We start from the raw sequence: 14,387 nt of genomic DNA, 5'->3' as shown, positions 1-14,387 counted from the left end.
GTAAAATAAGTATTCTCTGTTTGTTCAGACAATACAATATTAAAAGGCCATAGGCTTGTGAATGGCCAGCCAGGCCTGTGACACAGCCTCTCCAAGCTGGAGGAGACCTCAAAGGTCTAGTGCAACCTTTGACAAGCTAGGTCAATTATGCTCTTGGTGCCAAATTAATTTCAATACAACTCCTATGTTTCAAATATTTACCCTTTTACGTAGATAATAGGAAGATATGCCTGAAAAAATGCAAATTTCCTGAAAGCAGAAATGAATATACTGTTCCAATTTATTAGCATCTAATTCTTCTTTATTATTAAATGTCCAGTCAAGTTTGCTATGAGCAATTGCTTACGTTCCAGATTTACCCTCTGAAGTTTATCATAACTTTATCATTCCAGGATTAAAGTCTTCACTGAGCTTTTCCTATGAGGCTAACAAATGGGACCTCCTTCATCCCTTTTCCCCTGCTCACAGTGCCCAACCCCCCAGAGAAGAGCCATAAGTAAGCACTTGTATACAAGAAAGGAAAAGACTGTGAGACAGAAGATCTGTGTTCAAATCACGGATGTATAATTTGCTTGTCTTGGAAATTTGATCAAATCACTTAATCTCACTGGCCCTCAACATCCTTATTTGTAAAATGAGGATAACAATATCTGCCCTGCTTCATCTAAATGTTGTTGTGAGGTTCAAAGAGAAATGCAGATGAGATGTTTTGTAAACCTTAAAGCATTTTTTAGAAATGAAGCCTTATTAAAAAGTTACAGAAAGTACAATTCACATTGTTATTTCAATCATAATACCAAACAAGTTATTGGTATTTGATAAATATTAATAATTACATTTAAATTTAACACAGGGAGGAAAAAGAGAAATAAAAGGGAGTCTGGGAGAAAGCTGCGGAGTGGGAATTCTAAGATAACTACCTGGTGTGGTGCAGGTAATGTGTGGATTTCCCAATAGCTGAAAGACAAGGAAAGAGAGTATTTTATGTTGATACTTCTTGGTGGAGATCCATATGAGGAGCTCTCTCTCAGTTTAAGGATGCTTCTTAGTTCTTTGGAACTATATGGACTTTTCTATTTATCATTTATCATTTTCTGTTTACCATCATTTATCATCTATTTATCATCCTATATTCAGCTCTTTGAAATCTGACTATTCATGAAGCAAGACACTGGCTTCTTATATAATAGAACTTGATTATTAAACTACTGACCATATAAATAGAATCTCTTCAATAAATATTTATGGATTAACTGGTAGGCCAAAGTAATGAGAAATGGTTGAGAAAGCTGATTTTTGGGAGCAACAGAAGAAATTATCATGTTAATATTTAATAATATTAACATTTGGTTTAGTGAGATGCATCTTTCCAAAGAAACTGAGTGCAATACCTGTACTGTGCCATACACATTTTCAATTATCCATGCTACACTTTACTCCATAAGGCTTGGATGATATAAACTCTGTATATGTAGAAGATGACAACAAAAATATTTTGAAAAAAATCAGAGGATCTCAGGATTCAAAGTTGAAAGGAACATAGTCCAACCATCTCATTTTATTAAGTAGGAAACTAAAGCTCAGAAAGGGAAAAGAGTTTTGCCCAAAGTCAAGGGGAAAAGATAAAATAGCTAAGTGTCAGCTATCTCAAAGAAGTTCAAAGGAATAAAGGACAGTGGAAGAAGACACTGTCCCCTTCCATTTGCCATCTCAGGTGAGATCTTTACACTTGCTGAAGTAAAAAAGTTAAGGTTAAAAATGGATATGCAAAATGGAAAAACAGCAGCTAGACAAGTGTCTTGATATGGAGAAAATCAAAGTGGAAGAGCTGGAAGGAAAGAGGTCTGTAGCCCAACATTCCTGTTGGCAGAAGCTTTCCGAGGCACAATCTGCCTCCTACCAAGGCAGCCCAATTCACTTCTGGTATAACTACTGGCACGTTTTGACATGGTCAACCTAAATTGACCTCTCCCCAACTTTTACCCATTCAGTTTTCCTCGTTCTGGGGCCACACAAAAGAAATCATGCTGGAAGACAGCTACCATTTCCCCCACCTATTTTTTTCTTCTTCAGGCTAACTAGTGGCAAATTCCTTGCACAACATATCCCAGCCCTTCACTATCCATGCTGACCTCCTCCAGAGGTTCTCCAGCTTATCGATGTCCTTCCCAACCAAAGGTACCCAGAATAGAACAGAATATTGCAGATGTAGTCTGACAAAGCAAAAATACAGGGGTGCTATACGTTCCTCATTCTGGATACAAGGCACCTCAATGCAGCTGAAGACTGTACTAATCTTGCAGGCCAATGTTAACACACTAAAGAACCAGAGTGAGCTTGGGATGCACTAAAACTGCCAGATCGTTTGTAGATCTATCAAGATCTCCACCATCTTGTCCTCGTTGAAGGGAATTTTTTAAAAAACTAAGTGTGGGATTGTTACATGAATCTCATAAATTTCCAAGAAACTTGAGACTTGTATGAAGGGATGCAGAGCAAAGTGAATAGAACCAAGAGAACAATTCATACAATGACGGTTACAGTAACATCAAGTAACTTTGAAAGACTAACTTCAATCACGATTCCAGAGGACTGAGAATAAGGAAGCTTGTTACCCGGCTCATGAGACAGGTGATAGACTCAGTGCAGAATGAGACATAGGCTTTTATAGTCAAAGCCACTACGGAAATCTGCTTGCCTGATTATGTTACAAACATTTTGTTTTTCCTTTTTTTCCAACGGGGAGGGAAAAAATAGGTTTTTAATTGGAAAAACATTTTAAACCATTAATCTGTTATTATATTTCATCCTATTAGATTCAATCCAGTAGAGACAACATAATATAGTGGGTAGAGTACCAGGTTTGTCTTCAGGAAGAGATGGGTTCAAATACTGATACTTCCCTTCTATGTCTCTGAGGTGACTTTCCCAGGAAAAGTATTTGCTAAGTATAGACAGGTTATGATTTTGATTAGTAAAGACACTTGCCAAACTGTGAATGATGAAATCACAAATTTCTGAAAAGATTAAACCCATCATGCTAGCCTATTTAAATGTTTTTGAATTCTAACTTTGTCATCCAACGTGTTAGCTATCTCTCCTAGCTTTGTGTCACATAAAAATGTTAACTAAATATGCTATCTAAAATTTCATCATGTTCACTTATGAAAAATTCAGAACAGAAGCAATCATAAATTCTCTGGGATATTCCACCAAAAATCCCATCCAAAATGATATTAACCAATCCATTAATGACTATTCTTTCGGTTGAGCTGTGCAGCCACTTAACTGTACTACCATCAAATCCATGTCTTTGTCTTGTTCACAAGAAGAGCATGAGAGTTTGTCCAACACTGGTAAAATGTAAGTAAACTCTCTACATTGAGACATCTCAATAAACAAGAAAAAAGCACTAAATCTACAGTCACTCCAGAAATCCTTTTCAACCTTTAAATGTATCACCTATAAAAAGACAACCCTGCTGTCCTCTACTAAATGGTACATGAATTATGCAGCAAAACTTCCATTTACTGTAGAGCCGTCTACTTTGTGTCATTAAGCACGTCTTGAATTCATGAAACGCCTGTTTATTAAAAATGAATAAATCTGGAGATGATGTTTGTACAGCCATCTTGATCGTGGTTGGTTTGTTTAACTAATGGTTGTGGTCAGCAAATCAAAAATACTATTTGTTGAGTCTGGCAAAATGAAAGATAGTGCTGATGCTTCTATTTGTTGTAAAAATCATATCCCCTTTTGATGGGCTAAGAGTCCCAAAGGAAGACAAAATCATTAGATTAAAAAACAAAGTGTTCTTAGTCATTTGCTCATCCTAGCAACCACTGAGAGATCTTGGGAGATCTGGACTTATACATGCATTACTCTCTATCATATCTAAAAGAAAGGAAGTAATCTTGTGGCCTGAGGAGGAATATTTATCTAATATCAAGTGAAACTCAAGATTTAAGTTGTATCAATATTCATTTTTATCACTATATGTCAATGAATAATGAAGGAATTATTAGGAAACAATTTGCTAATCAACTCATTACTTAAAAGAAGGTCTTTTAGATCTTGTGGGAACATAGCTGACTCCTGTCGTATATTGACAGCAACAATTACAAATATGAAGGGTAGTATTTAAAAAAAAAAAAGCTCCTACTAAATGAGAGCCTACCTGTAAAACAGAGACATACAACCTTTATTGATCATGTACACCATAAAAATATTTGAACAGGCACTCCCAATATACGCATGCTGGTTTGTAAATTATATTATATTAATATACATGTATATTATAAAACATCCACAAAAAAGGAAACTAAAAAAGAGTAAAAATAAAATAAATACTTCAAAATAATATATTTCTTTAAAAATATATTTAAAAAATATATTTCTTTTTTATTAATAGAACAAAACCATTTTTGGTCCTTTTTTGCCCAAATAATTTTAGTGAGGGCAATATGATTAAATATGTATTATTTTTTACAACTGTGCTTTTATACTTTGTGATACAACTATTCACAAAGGTCTGTTTCTAAATTTGGTTTATTTCAATACTTGGTATCAGCACCAAAGAAAAAGGAAATAATAGTCCCGATGTATTCTGTCCTTATCAGACTTCAGAGTGGTGTTCAATTCTGGGCAACATGGTTTATAAAGAATATTGACAAGCCAGAGAGTATCCAAAGGAAGGCAACTAAGTCAGTCCATTTTATTTATAAGGATCAGTTCAAGGAACTGGGCATATTTAGGTCAGAGAAGAGATGACTTGGGGGAAGAGGGGAGAGATGATAATTATCTTTAATGTATTTGAAGTGCTATCATATGGAGGAGGGATTAAATTTTTCTGTTTGGCTACAGATGGCAGAATAAGCAACAGTAAGTGAAAGTTTCAAAGAGAAATTTAAAATTTAGCCTTGATATAGGGGGAAACTTTCTAAAAACTAGACTGGTCCAAAAGTGGAATGATCTGCCTAGAGGGATGGTGGCTTCTGTCTCCTTGGAGGCCTTTAAGCAGAAGTTAAATGACCAGCTATTAGGTATGTTAAGAGTGGGTGTCCCTTTCATGAATAGGTTGGACTTAATGGTTGATGAGGTCCTTTCCAAAGCTCAGATTTTATGATTCTGTAAAAGCTAACAAAGACAGGCAAATCAAAATGGAAGACACATGATATTCATTTTTAAAATCTCTTCCTACAATTATAATTATGCAAAGCTTTTCAGTGAAATCTGGACAGTAAATTTCTATCTTACCTGATGCTGTTGGGGGTAGGGAGGGAAATGGTCTCTAGAGGACAGGTCTCAGGTCTGAAGGAGGCTGTTCCAGATGGGGAGAAAGGGATGGTCGCAAGTCAGATACAAAACTGCTTGGACTTTGGTTTCTTGGTGATTGATAGCCTTCTTCATTTGCTTCCAAGCATTCAATATTTTTCTTTTGGAGGGCTGAGGGAGTCTGGTGGGGTTGGGGAGGAATCTTGGTGAATCTGAGAATGTAAGGTCCTTGCAAGTAGTGGTTGTTTCATTTATGATTCTTGTATTTCTCGATCCTAGAACAATACTTGTTGATTGATCTGAGAGGGCGCTGTGCTTGCTTACATACACCTCTAGCCTTCTGGCTGCAGCCACTTCTACTGCCTCTCGCTACCTACCACTTGCTCCCACCATGGCTATGCCTCCTCCTCTCCCTCAAAGACTTGGTTTCTATTCCTCCTCTGTTTCCCATACTCTCCTAGAGCGAAGGGGAGGCAGGGAGGAAAAAGGAACCCTGACTCATGTACATTGCTCCTGCTGAATTAGGGGAAGGGAAGAAGTCAAGCCAAAAATGACTATCCAGCCCCAATGACACTGGGTATAGACGGTAAAGGGGTTAGGACTGGGTGGGCCCAGCCTGCTCACCTCGCTACCAGCCCATCTGACTAGGGAGGATTACTGCAAAGGCAGGTGGTGGCTGCCACACAGAATGCAGCTGGGGGAAGGACAACAGCAAAGGCAGCTGGTGGTTGCAAGTATGGTGATCAGCTGGGCTGCTCTCCTCAGCTCTGGCATTTTTTTCCCACACTCCACTGGAGCATCGTGTGGGCATTCCACCCTTGAGAAGGGTGGTAGTGACATTGTTGGATTCAAAACGAAACAATTTTACCTATATAGACAGCAGAGACCATCTTTCAGACAAACTGGAAGGTTGGACATATGGTCAGCAGCATACTAACCATCCATTTCAACCAAAAGCTGGTTTAAAGTCTGCTCTTCCTCAGTGTTGGAGAAGCCAGACATAGTAGTAGATCGTTTCTTGCCCACAGCATCAATTTCATCAATGTACACAATACACGGGGCCCGGTTTTGGGCTTCTCTAAACAGGCTTCGGACTCGAGCAGCTCCAAGACCTGAGAAGAAAAGAAAAATGGATAAGAAATTGGAAAAGATTAGGAAATAATACTAACGAGTTGGTAAAGTAATCATCTTTTCCTACCAGAGAGTAGGCACACTTATGATAACAATTTTCAAAACCTAACAGGATGCCATTATACATAGACAGACACAGACATATCTTCATAGTGGAAGCCATTCCAAACCATAATACAAAGTTGCAGACCTCTTAGCTTTAAGTGAAAACTCTTCACTTTAATGACATGATTATCTAAAAATGACTAATAAATTTAACGCTACAGTATCTCAATTTTCTTTCTCTATTTCTTTCCCAACTCTCCATTAATTTTGAACATGAAGAAGTAAGACACACAAAGCAGGAGGAATTCAGAAAATGGTTAAATTTTTCTTTCACCAACTGGGGTACTCAAAAGCTATTACACTCTCGCCCCACAATTTATAAATACTTTGCTGATGACTCACCTCCTATCACTTCCACAAACTCTGAGCCAGCCATTGCCAGGAATGGCACTTGGGCTTCCGTAGCTACTGCCTTGGCCAACAATGTCTTTCCACAACCTGGGGGTCCAAGTAATAAAGCACCTTTTGGTACTTTGGCACCAAGCTGGAGGAAGCGCTCTGGACTCTAGAGGTAGAGCACATGTTACATGAGCATAGTCATTTGGGGTTTCAAAGAGGTTTTAAGAGGAAATAGCTCTAAGAGGTTCAAATAACTTACTTTCTTTTTTTTCTTTTTTACTGACCCCTTTCGTTTTTACATCACTTTCATTTCTAAATATATCCCTTCTCTTACCCCCCACCCAGCAAGTTATGCCTTGTACAAAAAGGAAAAAGGGGGGTGGGGAGGAGTTCAGCAAAACAAAACACAGACCAGGCCTAATAATGTATTCAATGTTTCACAACCACCATCTCCCATCTTTGCAAAGGAAGGGAGGAACATTATTTCATTTTTCTCCAGGGAAAAATTTATTTCCTTACACATGACCTGATGGCTGTAAATTCAAACTAGGAAAAATGTTCAATCATTCCAAGGAATCAACTTCCCAATTAGGATAATAATTAGTATGTTCACTGGCCAGATCATCAAGGGCCTAAAATGTTTCAGGCAGATTTAGTTTGCTTTCCTAGCTGGTGAGTAGATATGTCTGCATATTCAGAAAGTACTCAGTGTGTCTCTATGAACAGAGGAAAAAGACAGATAATATCAAATTAACTACATGTTATGTAGGTTATCAATCAATACACAATACAGGTGCTCTAGATTTTTTTGAAGCGGAATTCCAGTTCTTAAGATAATGCACAAAAATGACACTGACATAATGTTTTCTTCTAGGAAAACTAGAATGCCTTTCCTTCTTGCTTACCTAGGATATAAAAAACTCAAGAGCTGATTGAAATGATTAATCAAAAGACCTCAAGAAAGATCTCAAGCCTTCCTCCATACTTTCAGCTACCTTTCTGCCCCAGAATTTTTGTTTCTCACCTTTAGATAATCCACAAACTCCTTGACTTCTAATTTGGCTTCATGCATTCCTGCTACATCTTTGAAACTGATCCCTTTCCCAAGCTTTCCATCCACAACAGTGAAGCGAGCCATTTTCAGTTGGTTCTGTGTTAGAAAATAAACAAAAAAAAAGCAATACTGAAAGAATACAACCTATAGAGAGGAGAAAAGAATCAGTCTATCAGCACCAGTACTTTGGTCTATCCATCCTTCTGTTCACCTCTTACATGCACAAAGACAGATTTCTTTCCCATATCAGTATTGTCTCTGTCCACAGTGCCCTATAACAAGGAGCAGAATTCATTAAAGGCAGAGACATTATGAAAAGAAAGCAAGTTTCCTTCAATGACGCAAGGAAAAACATCATTGTTTAATACAAGTGGCTATTAAGAAATGTGGTTGGCTGGTAGCATTTAACAGCAATTTTTAGGCTCTTCCTACATTATTTGAAAAGTTGTTACTTATGACTGCCAGTGTGAATAAATGACTTGTGAATTATCTCACATGCTCAGCTTATAGGGCCTCCTCCACTCTTATTACCAAACCAAACTACACTTCAATCTATATGAATGCATTTAAATTAATCATTTGATAAAGATTTAGATTCTGTTCACATAGCCTGAGTTAAAACTATTTATTATTTAACCTCCAGTCACCCTATCAGAATCAGAAGTATTGAAGAAATGATGGAACATGATCTTGGCCACCAATTCATTTTCATTTTTTGTTTATATTGTAATATCCGGGAAAGAAGAAACGGAGACAAGTTTTGAGATTGTAAATATAAATGAATATGATTTACATAACTTACAAAAGCACTGAATCCCCCTTCCCTTCCTGTCATCCCAGCAAGGCGGAAAATGCACCATAATATGGCCACACCCACAGCTGTCATTCCCAGGGCATAAAGTGCACTGAAAATAACAAAAAAGACAAGTTACAGGTTTTAAACCATTACAAATGAAACAATGTAATAGATCTACAAATAGTGAACAGCTCTTTGAAACTCTGAAAAGTGAAAAAATTATCTGAGGCTTTACAGAAAAAATGTCATGAATTTAAGTCTTCCCTGTCCAATTCATATTGATTAGTCTCTTAGATAAGTTTTTTTTTTACTCATGTTTTTGCACATAAGCAAAATTTTGAAATGTATCATACAAGGCTTCAACTTAGTGAATGCATCCCCTAAAGCAGCTTATGCTACAAACAAAATTCTAACTTCACATTCCATAAATTCATCCAATCATTTAAACTAACTATCAGTTCACATAAGGCACCCCAGACATTGTGCAGAAATGATCCAAGACCCAGGATCAAGTGTTCACTTAGAAAAGGATAATGAGAATAGCAGCAATCTCATCCATCTTTTTCACACTGTCATACAGCCAGAAATCCTTAAGTTTCTTACAGAAACATGGTCTACATGAAGTCCCATATGGGACCAAAAGACCTTGAGTAAGATGAACTGAAAAACTGAAGAACTGAATCTCAACACTAGGCAAATTTCCACTCTTTCATATCATGGGAGGTGAAGGACTTTTTTTGTGCCACTAAGGAAGGAAAGAAGTCAGAGACTGATTAAGATCCTAGCTAGACTAAATTTGGCCACACAAGGTCCTCATGTGAAGAACCTCTACTAATAACCCACAGCATTTTGAAATAGGAGGTGACATAACTCCTTCCAAAGTGGTGTTTTTGGCTTTTTCATTTTTGTCTCCCATGGCTCAGGACATGCTGCCATGGTATTACTCAATAAAAAGCATTTCTGGTTGTCTAATTCAGAAAGGTCTGGTATATTTCAAATGAGGCAATCCCATTTTTATTTCTTCTCATCAAGTGATGAGGGGAGTAAACTTACATTACAGAAATGTCTACTTTTCAAGTTCTACATACTGAAAAACAGAAAAGAATTACGTGGATAACAGAGTAAAATCATTTGCTATATACCAAAGGTGGAAAAGAGTTTTTTTGTAACAAAGCAACTCTTCCTTCAAGAATTTAGCAGGTAATAGAGCTGTAGAGATCACCAATGACAAATATGTTAGTTCAATAAATTGGCTCAATAAATTTTATTTTGAAAAATAAGCTGTCCACTTAAAAAAGAAATGTAAAACACTGCAACAACAACAAAAAACTATGCCAAAAGTAACTGGGATATCAGCATATGGTGGGGAAAATCTGATAGACCTTTTACATACCGATGAACCAACAAGGGATGTTCTTCAGCCCAAACCCCACCCACCCCATCAGGATCTCTCTTTCCCAACAGTATATACTGAAGACTCTTTAGCCCTGCCACTGGTTCTGAGACTGTACCCTAAAAACCATCAGCTCTTTCCATCAGCTGAACTCTCCTACATGTATTGTCTCCACTCATTTCATCCCTTTTGGCCCTATTCCTGACTTAAAGCCCTGCTCTCCATATCCTCTACCTTTTCAGCTCCTTTTTTTGTTTTCTTTCTCTAATAAAAAGTACCCTTCTTGAGGGCAGAACTGTCTTTGTGCTTGCATTTGTATCCCCAACACTTAGCCTGCAATTGGTAAACAACTAAGAAATGTTTGTTTCCTTCTCCCTTCTTCTTTGAGAGGAAGGCCTCTTTGATTTTTCTCCTTGTGTTCCTGGTGCATGGCCCATAACAAGCACTGATACCTAGCCACTCATACCCTACAAGTTCATTTTCTCCTTGTTCTTTCTTTTTGCCCAGAATATTCCTATGGTAAAACCAAAACTTTTACCAAACCTTTGGTATTTTGTTTTCAATGAAAGACTACTAGCTTTCAAGTTAAGAGTTATATAAAAGGGACAAGAAGATTCAAGTCCCCTGACGCTGTATCCTATCATTAAATTGATCTCACAGGGCTGTAAATCAACATCAAATCTACTCTATGTCTGAGCTACAAGTCAGAGAACCAGAGATCAAATCCCAAATCTGTTACTTAGTACACATGTGATTCTGGGCAAATCTTTTGGACCCTCTAAACCTCAGTTTCCTCATCTGTACAATAAAAGAGCTGGATGATATATCCCTTGTACCTCTAAATCTATGACCCTAAAATCCTATTACTGTTTTGATGAGCAAAGTCTACATTCACTTGACTAAATTTACTTCCTCCAATTCCATCTACCTCTATGACTGAAATCCTCAGGTTGCAAGACTAACAACTCCACCCAACTCACCATCTATAGCTCTTCTGCTGACAACACAATACAGTTTTCATTTGACCTTCATTTCCACACTTTTCATTCTCCACTTAGTTGGAAACTGGCAACTTCACAAATTTAATGGATAAATAAAGAAGTCATTAAAAACTGGAAAATACTGAAATATTTCAAGCCAAGTTATAGATTCCCTCCTTTCTAAATTCTAAGTATTTCTTGAGTACATTTAATTACTGTTCCCACAAGGAACTACACTGTTAAATAAATACCTTTGAGATCACCACTTTTAGTTAGTTTCAAAGCTCTTTGGGGGTTTTTTGCTCCCTCACATTATCATGACTTGGTAGAAATGAACCTGACCTACTTAGAGGAGTCATGAGAAACACTGAGGCCACAATCATACTTTCCAAAGAAGCCTGTCCGTTTGTAGGACACTGGAATCCTGTCTCTGCCTTCAATGTTCAGTTCATCTTCAGCCGCTCGCAGCTTCTCTTCAAACTTGTCAATATTTGCAACCTGCATCCGATACATCAAGGTGAACCGCTGGGGACACAAAGCAGAGAAGGCCAGTGATGTGAACGAACCCCAAACCCAAGAGACTTGACAACAAAGCAGTGGACTGTCAAGAATCATATAAATCTATTCACAGTGTTTATTCCATCACCTGAATAGTCAAGGAACAATATGCCAATACCATCAAGCTTATCTGGAGTGTCACAGATCTTTTTATTATTTCAGTCTCAAAAGATTCACTGATTCCTTGAATCAACTACAACAAAAATCCAACTGGCAAAAAAGCTCTATCAGATGGATATCCTCCTTCCCCCTCTCACTAACCCAACATATAGATTCCCCTGTAAGGAGAAAGGCAGATTAAAGGAAAATAAACTAAATTAAGGAGAAGTTTTTTTTTTTAACTTCATATCCTGAGATTAATACAAACACTACCTATTTTCTGTATCATCCACAACTTTACACAGCAAAATGAGGTCTCGAGCTTGAATAAAAACTCTAATTATTGAGGTATTAAGTAAACTAACACATTTCAGAAAAAACTGCAACAATAAGAGAAGTAACATGGCAAAGCAGAATGAGTACTGGACTTGGGAGTCCAACTTAAGTTCCCACATCAATTCTGTCATTTGCTACCTTTGTGACTTTGGGTGAATTCATCTAACTGGGCCTTTGTTTCTAGAAGGTTTTAAAGTTACTTCCAGTTCTGTGACTGGAAATTCTGTTCCTTCTAGTACTATGAATTCCACCTGTGACTGTGAAAAAGGAATTTCTGTTTGGCCTTCAAAATCTAATTAACCAAAATATCTCCATTCCCCTTAGGATTCCCATCAATGGAGGTTCTATTGTATTATTTCCATCATTCTAAATTCTATTCTTTTTTCACTCTTCATAAAATTTTTACTATTCAATTATTTGTAGACATCTATATGTTCGCTCCCAAGGAAAATTTACCTAGGACACTTTCTCCCTATCACATCCAATCTTATATTGTACCTCACTTAGTCAATCAAAAATAATTTATTAAATGTTTACTATGTGCCAGGTGTTGTGCTATGTATTAGGAATGCAAAGGAAAAGCAAAAATAGTTCCTGCCTTCAAAGAGCTAACATCTTAATGGGAAGACGACGTGTGCGTACGTGTGTGCATGTGCGTGTGCGTGTGACAGAATACAAGAAAAATATGGAGTAACCTCAGAGAAAATGGTACTATCAAGTGATGGGGACTAGGACAGCCCTAGCAGAGCACATGGCACATGAGTAGCCTTAAAGGAATCAGAAATTCTAAGGTTTGCAGGGTAAGAGGAAGAGCCTTCCAGGAATTATGAACAGACAGGTATTGCAAGGGAAGATGGAACATGTTCAAAGAACAGCAAGTAGGTCACTGAAGTTGTATCGCAGGGTGCATGGGCAGAATATAAAAAAGATTAGAAAGGCAGGAAAGGGCAGGATTGTGTGGTTCCAGAGAAAGAACTTTATATTTTACTATGGAGGCATTAGGGAGCTACTGGAAGTCATTGTGACATAACTGAACCTATGTTTTAGGAAAGTGTGAACTTGGGATGGAACACTAACTGGAAGGCTAGTGTAACAATCCAGAAGAAAAGGGATGCAAGACTGAAATAGAATGGTAGTTGTGTGAGCAGAAAGAAGGGGAGGCACACGAAGATATTATAAAGGCAGCAATAAAAATATAGCAACCAATTGCGATTTATGGGATACATGGGATGAGCAAGAGAAAGGAGTCACTGATGACACCAAGATTATGAACCTGTGTGACTAGAATATTAGTGCCACCCTAGACAATAATGCAGAAGCTGAGTAGCGGAGAGCTTGATAATGAATTCTGTTTGGGATATTTGAATTTGGGAAACCTATGTATATCACAAAATACAAGAAAAATATGGAGTAACCTCTGAGAAAATGGTACTAGCAAATGCAGGGAGCCAGAAAAGTCCCAATTTGAAACGTTGGTGATGCCAGAATGGTGCTCAGTGAAGATTTGAATATGTAAATCTAGGAGACTAAAGCTAGATAAATATAACTGCAAGTAATCTGCATAAAGATGATATATGGCCCTATGGAAGCTGATAAGATCAGAAGTAGAGAGGAGATATAGAGAGGAAAATGACAAGGGCCCAAAACAGACACAATTAGTTGACATGATACAGCTACGATGATGGTGCAGCATGTTCACCTGCAAAATTGTTCACCTGCTTTCCTCACTTTTAAACTATTTATAAAATCAAGACAAGCCAATAAAAATACATAGGAATCCAATATAAACCACCAAGTTCTGAATGTTCTGCATATTCTCACCTCTAGGGGACCTTAACCTCATTTCTGTGCCCATCAACTATGATATAATCATTCATTCATTAATTCAACAAGCATTTATTGAACACCAACATGCCAGGAGCTACAGTACTGCCTATATGCCAGTTAGATGCTCAAAAATGAAAAAGTCCCTGAAGAAGACAAGTACACATAACAATAAATGAAAAATAAATAAAAGACAATGTTGTAGAGGAAAAACTAATGACTGAGGGTTAGGAAAGGCCTGTTTTGTGTTGTGTTATGTGGGTGTTTTTACCTTTCTACAGTCTTTTCCCCAATTACATATAAAAAACTTTTAATATTCAAGTTTTGTTTTAATTTTTGAGTTCCAAATTCTATCCTTTCCTACCTTCCCTCCCCCCTCTCTGAGACAGTAAGCAATCTGATATAGATTATACTTGTGCAACCATGTAAAACATATTTCCATATTAGTCATTTTATGGAAAAAAACTCAAATCCCCCCCAAAAAAAGAAAGTGAAAAA

General features: G+C 37.3%; 1 protein-coding gene across 1 annotated transcript in view; it reads right to left on the bottom strand.

The window, feature by feature from the left end:
* The window catches only part of SPG7 (SPG7 matrix AAA peptidase subunit, paraplegin), an 81,976-nt gene that overhangs the window by 30,234 nt on the left and 37,355 nt on the right, over window positions 1–14,387 (bottom strand). Inside the window, exons 5-9 of the mRNA XM_072636588.1 lie at window positions 11,458–11,597; window positions 8,706–8,808; window positions 7,874–7,999; window positions 6,853–7,015; window positions 6,213–6,386 (exon numbers count right to left, since the gene is read on the bottom strand). Coding sequence (XP_072492689.1) covers window positions 6,213–6,386; window positions 6,853–7,015; window positions 7,874–7,999; window positions 8,706–8,808; window positions 11,458–11,597 — 706 coding nt within the window. The remainder of the gene's footprint in view (window positions 1–6,212; window positions 6,387–6,852; window positions 7,016–7,873; window positions 8,000–8,705; window positions 8,809–11,457; window positions 11,598–14,387) is intronic.

The sequence above is a fragment of the Notamacropus eugenii genome, chromosome 1 (assembly GCF_028372415.1).
Source record: "Notamacropus eugenii isolate mMacEug1 chromosome 1, mMacEug1.pri_v2, whole genome shotgun sequence".
Lineage (NCBI taxonomy): Eukaryota > Metazoa > Chordata > Mammalia > Diprotodontia > Macropodidae > Notamacropus > Notamacropus eugenii.
The sequence above is the reverse complement of the archived record's forward strand: the minus strand, read 5'-3'. Positions and strand labels throughout refer to the sequence as shown.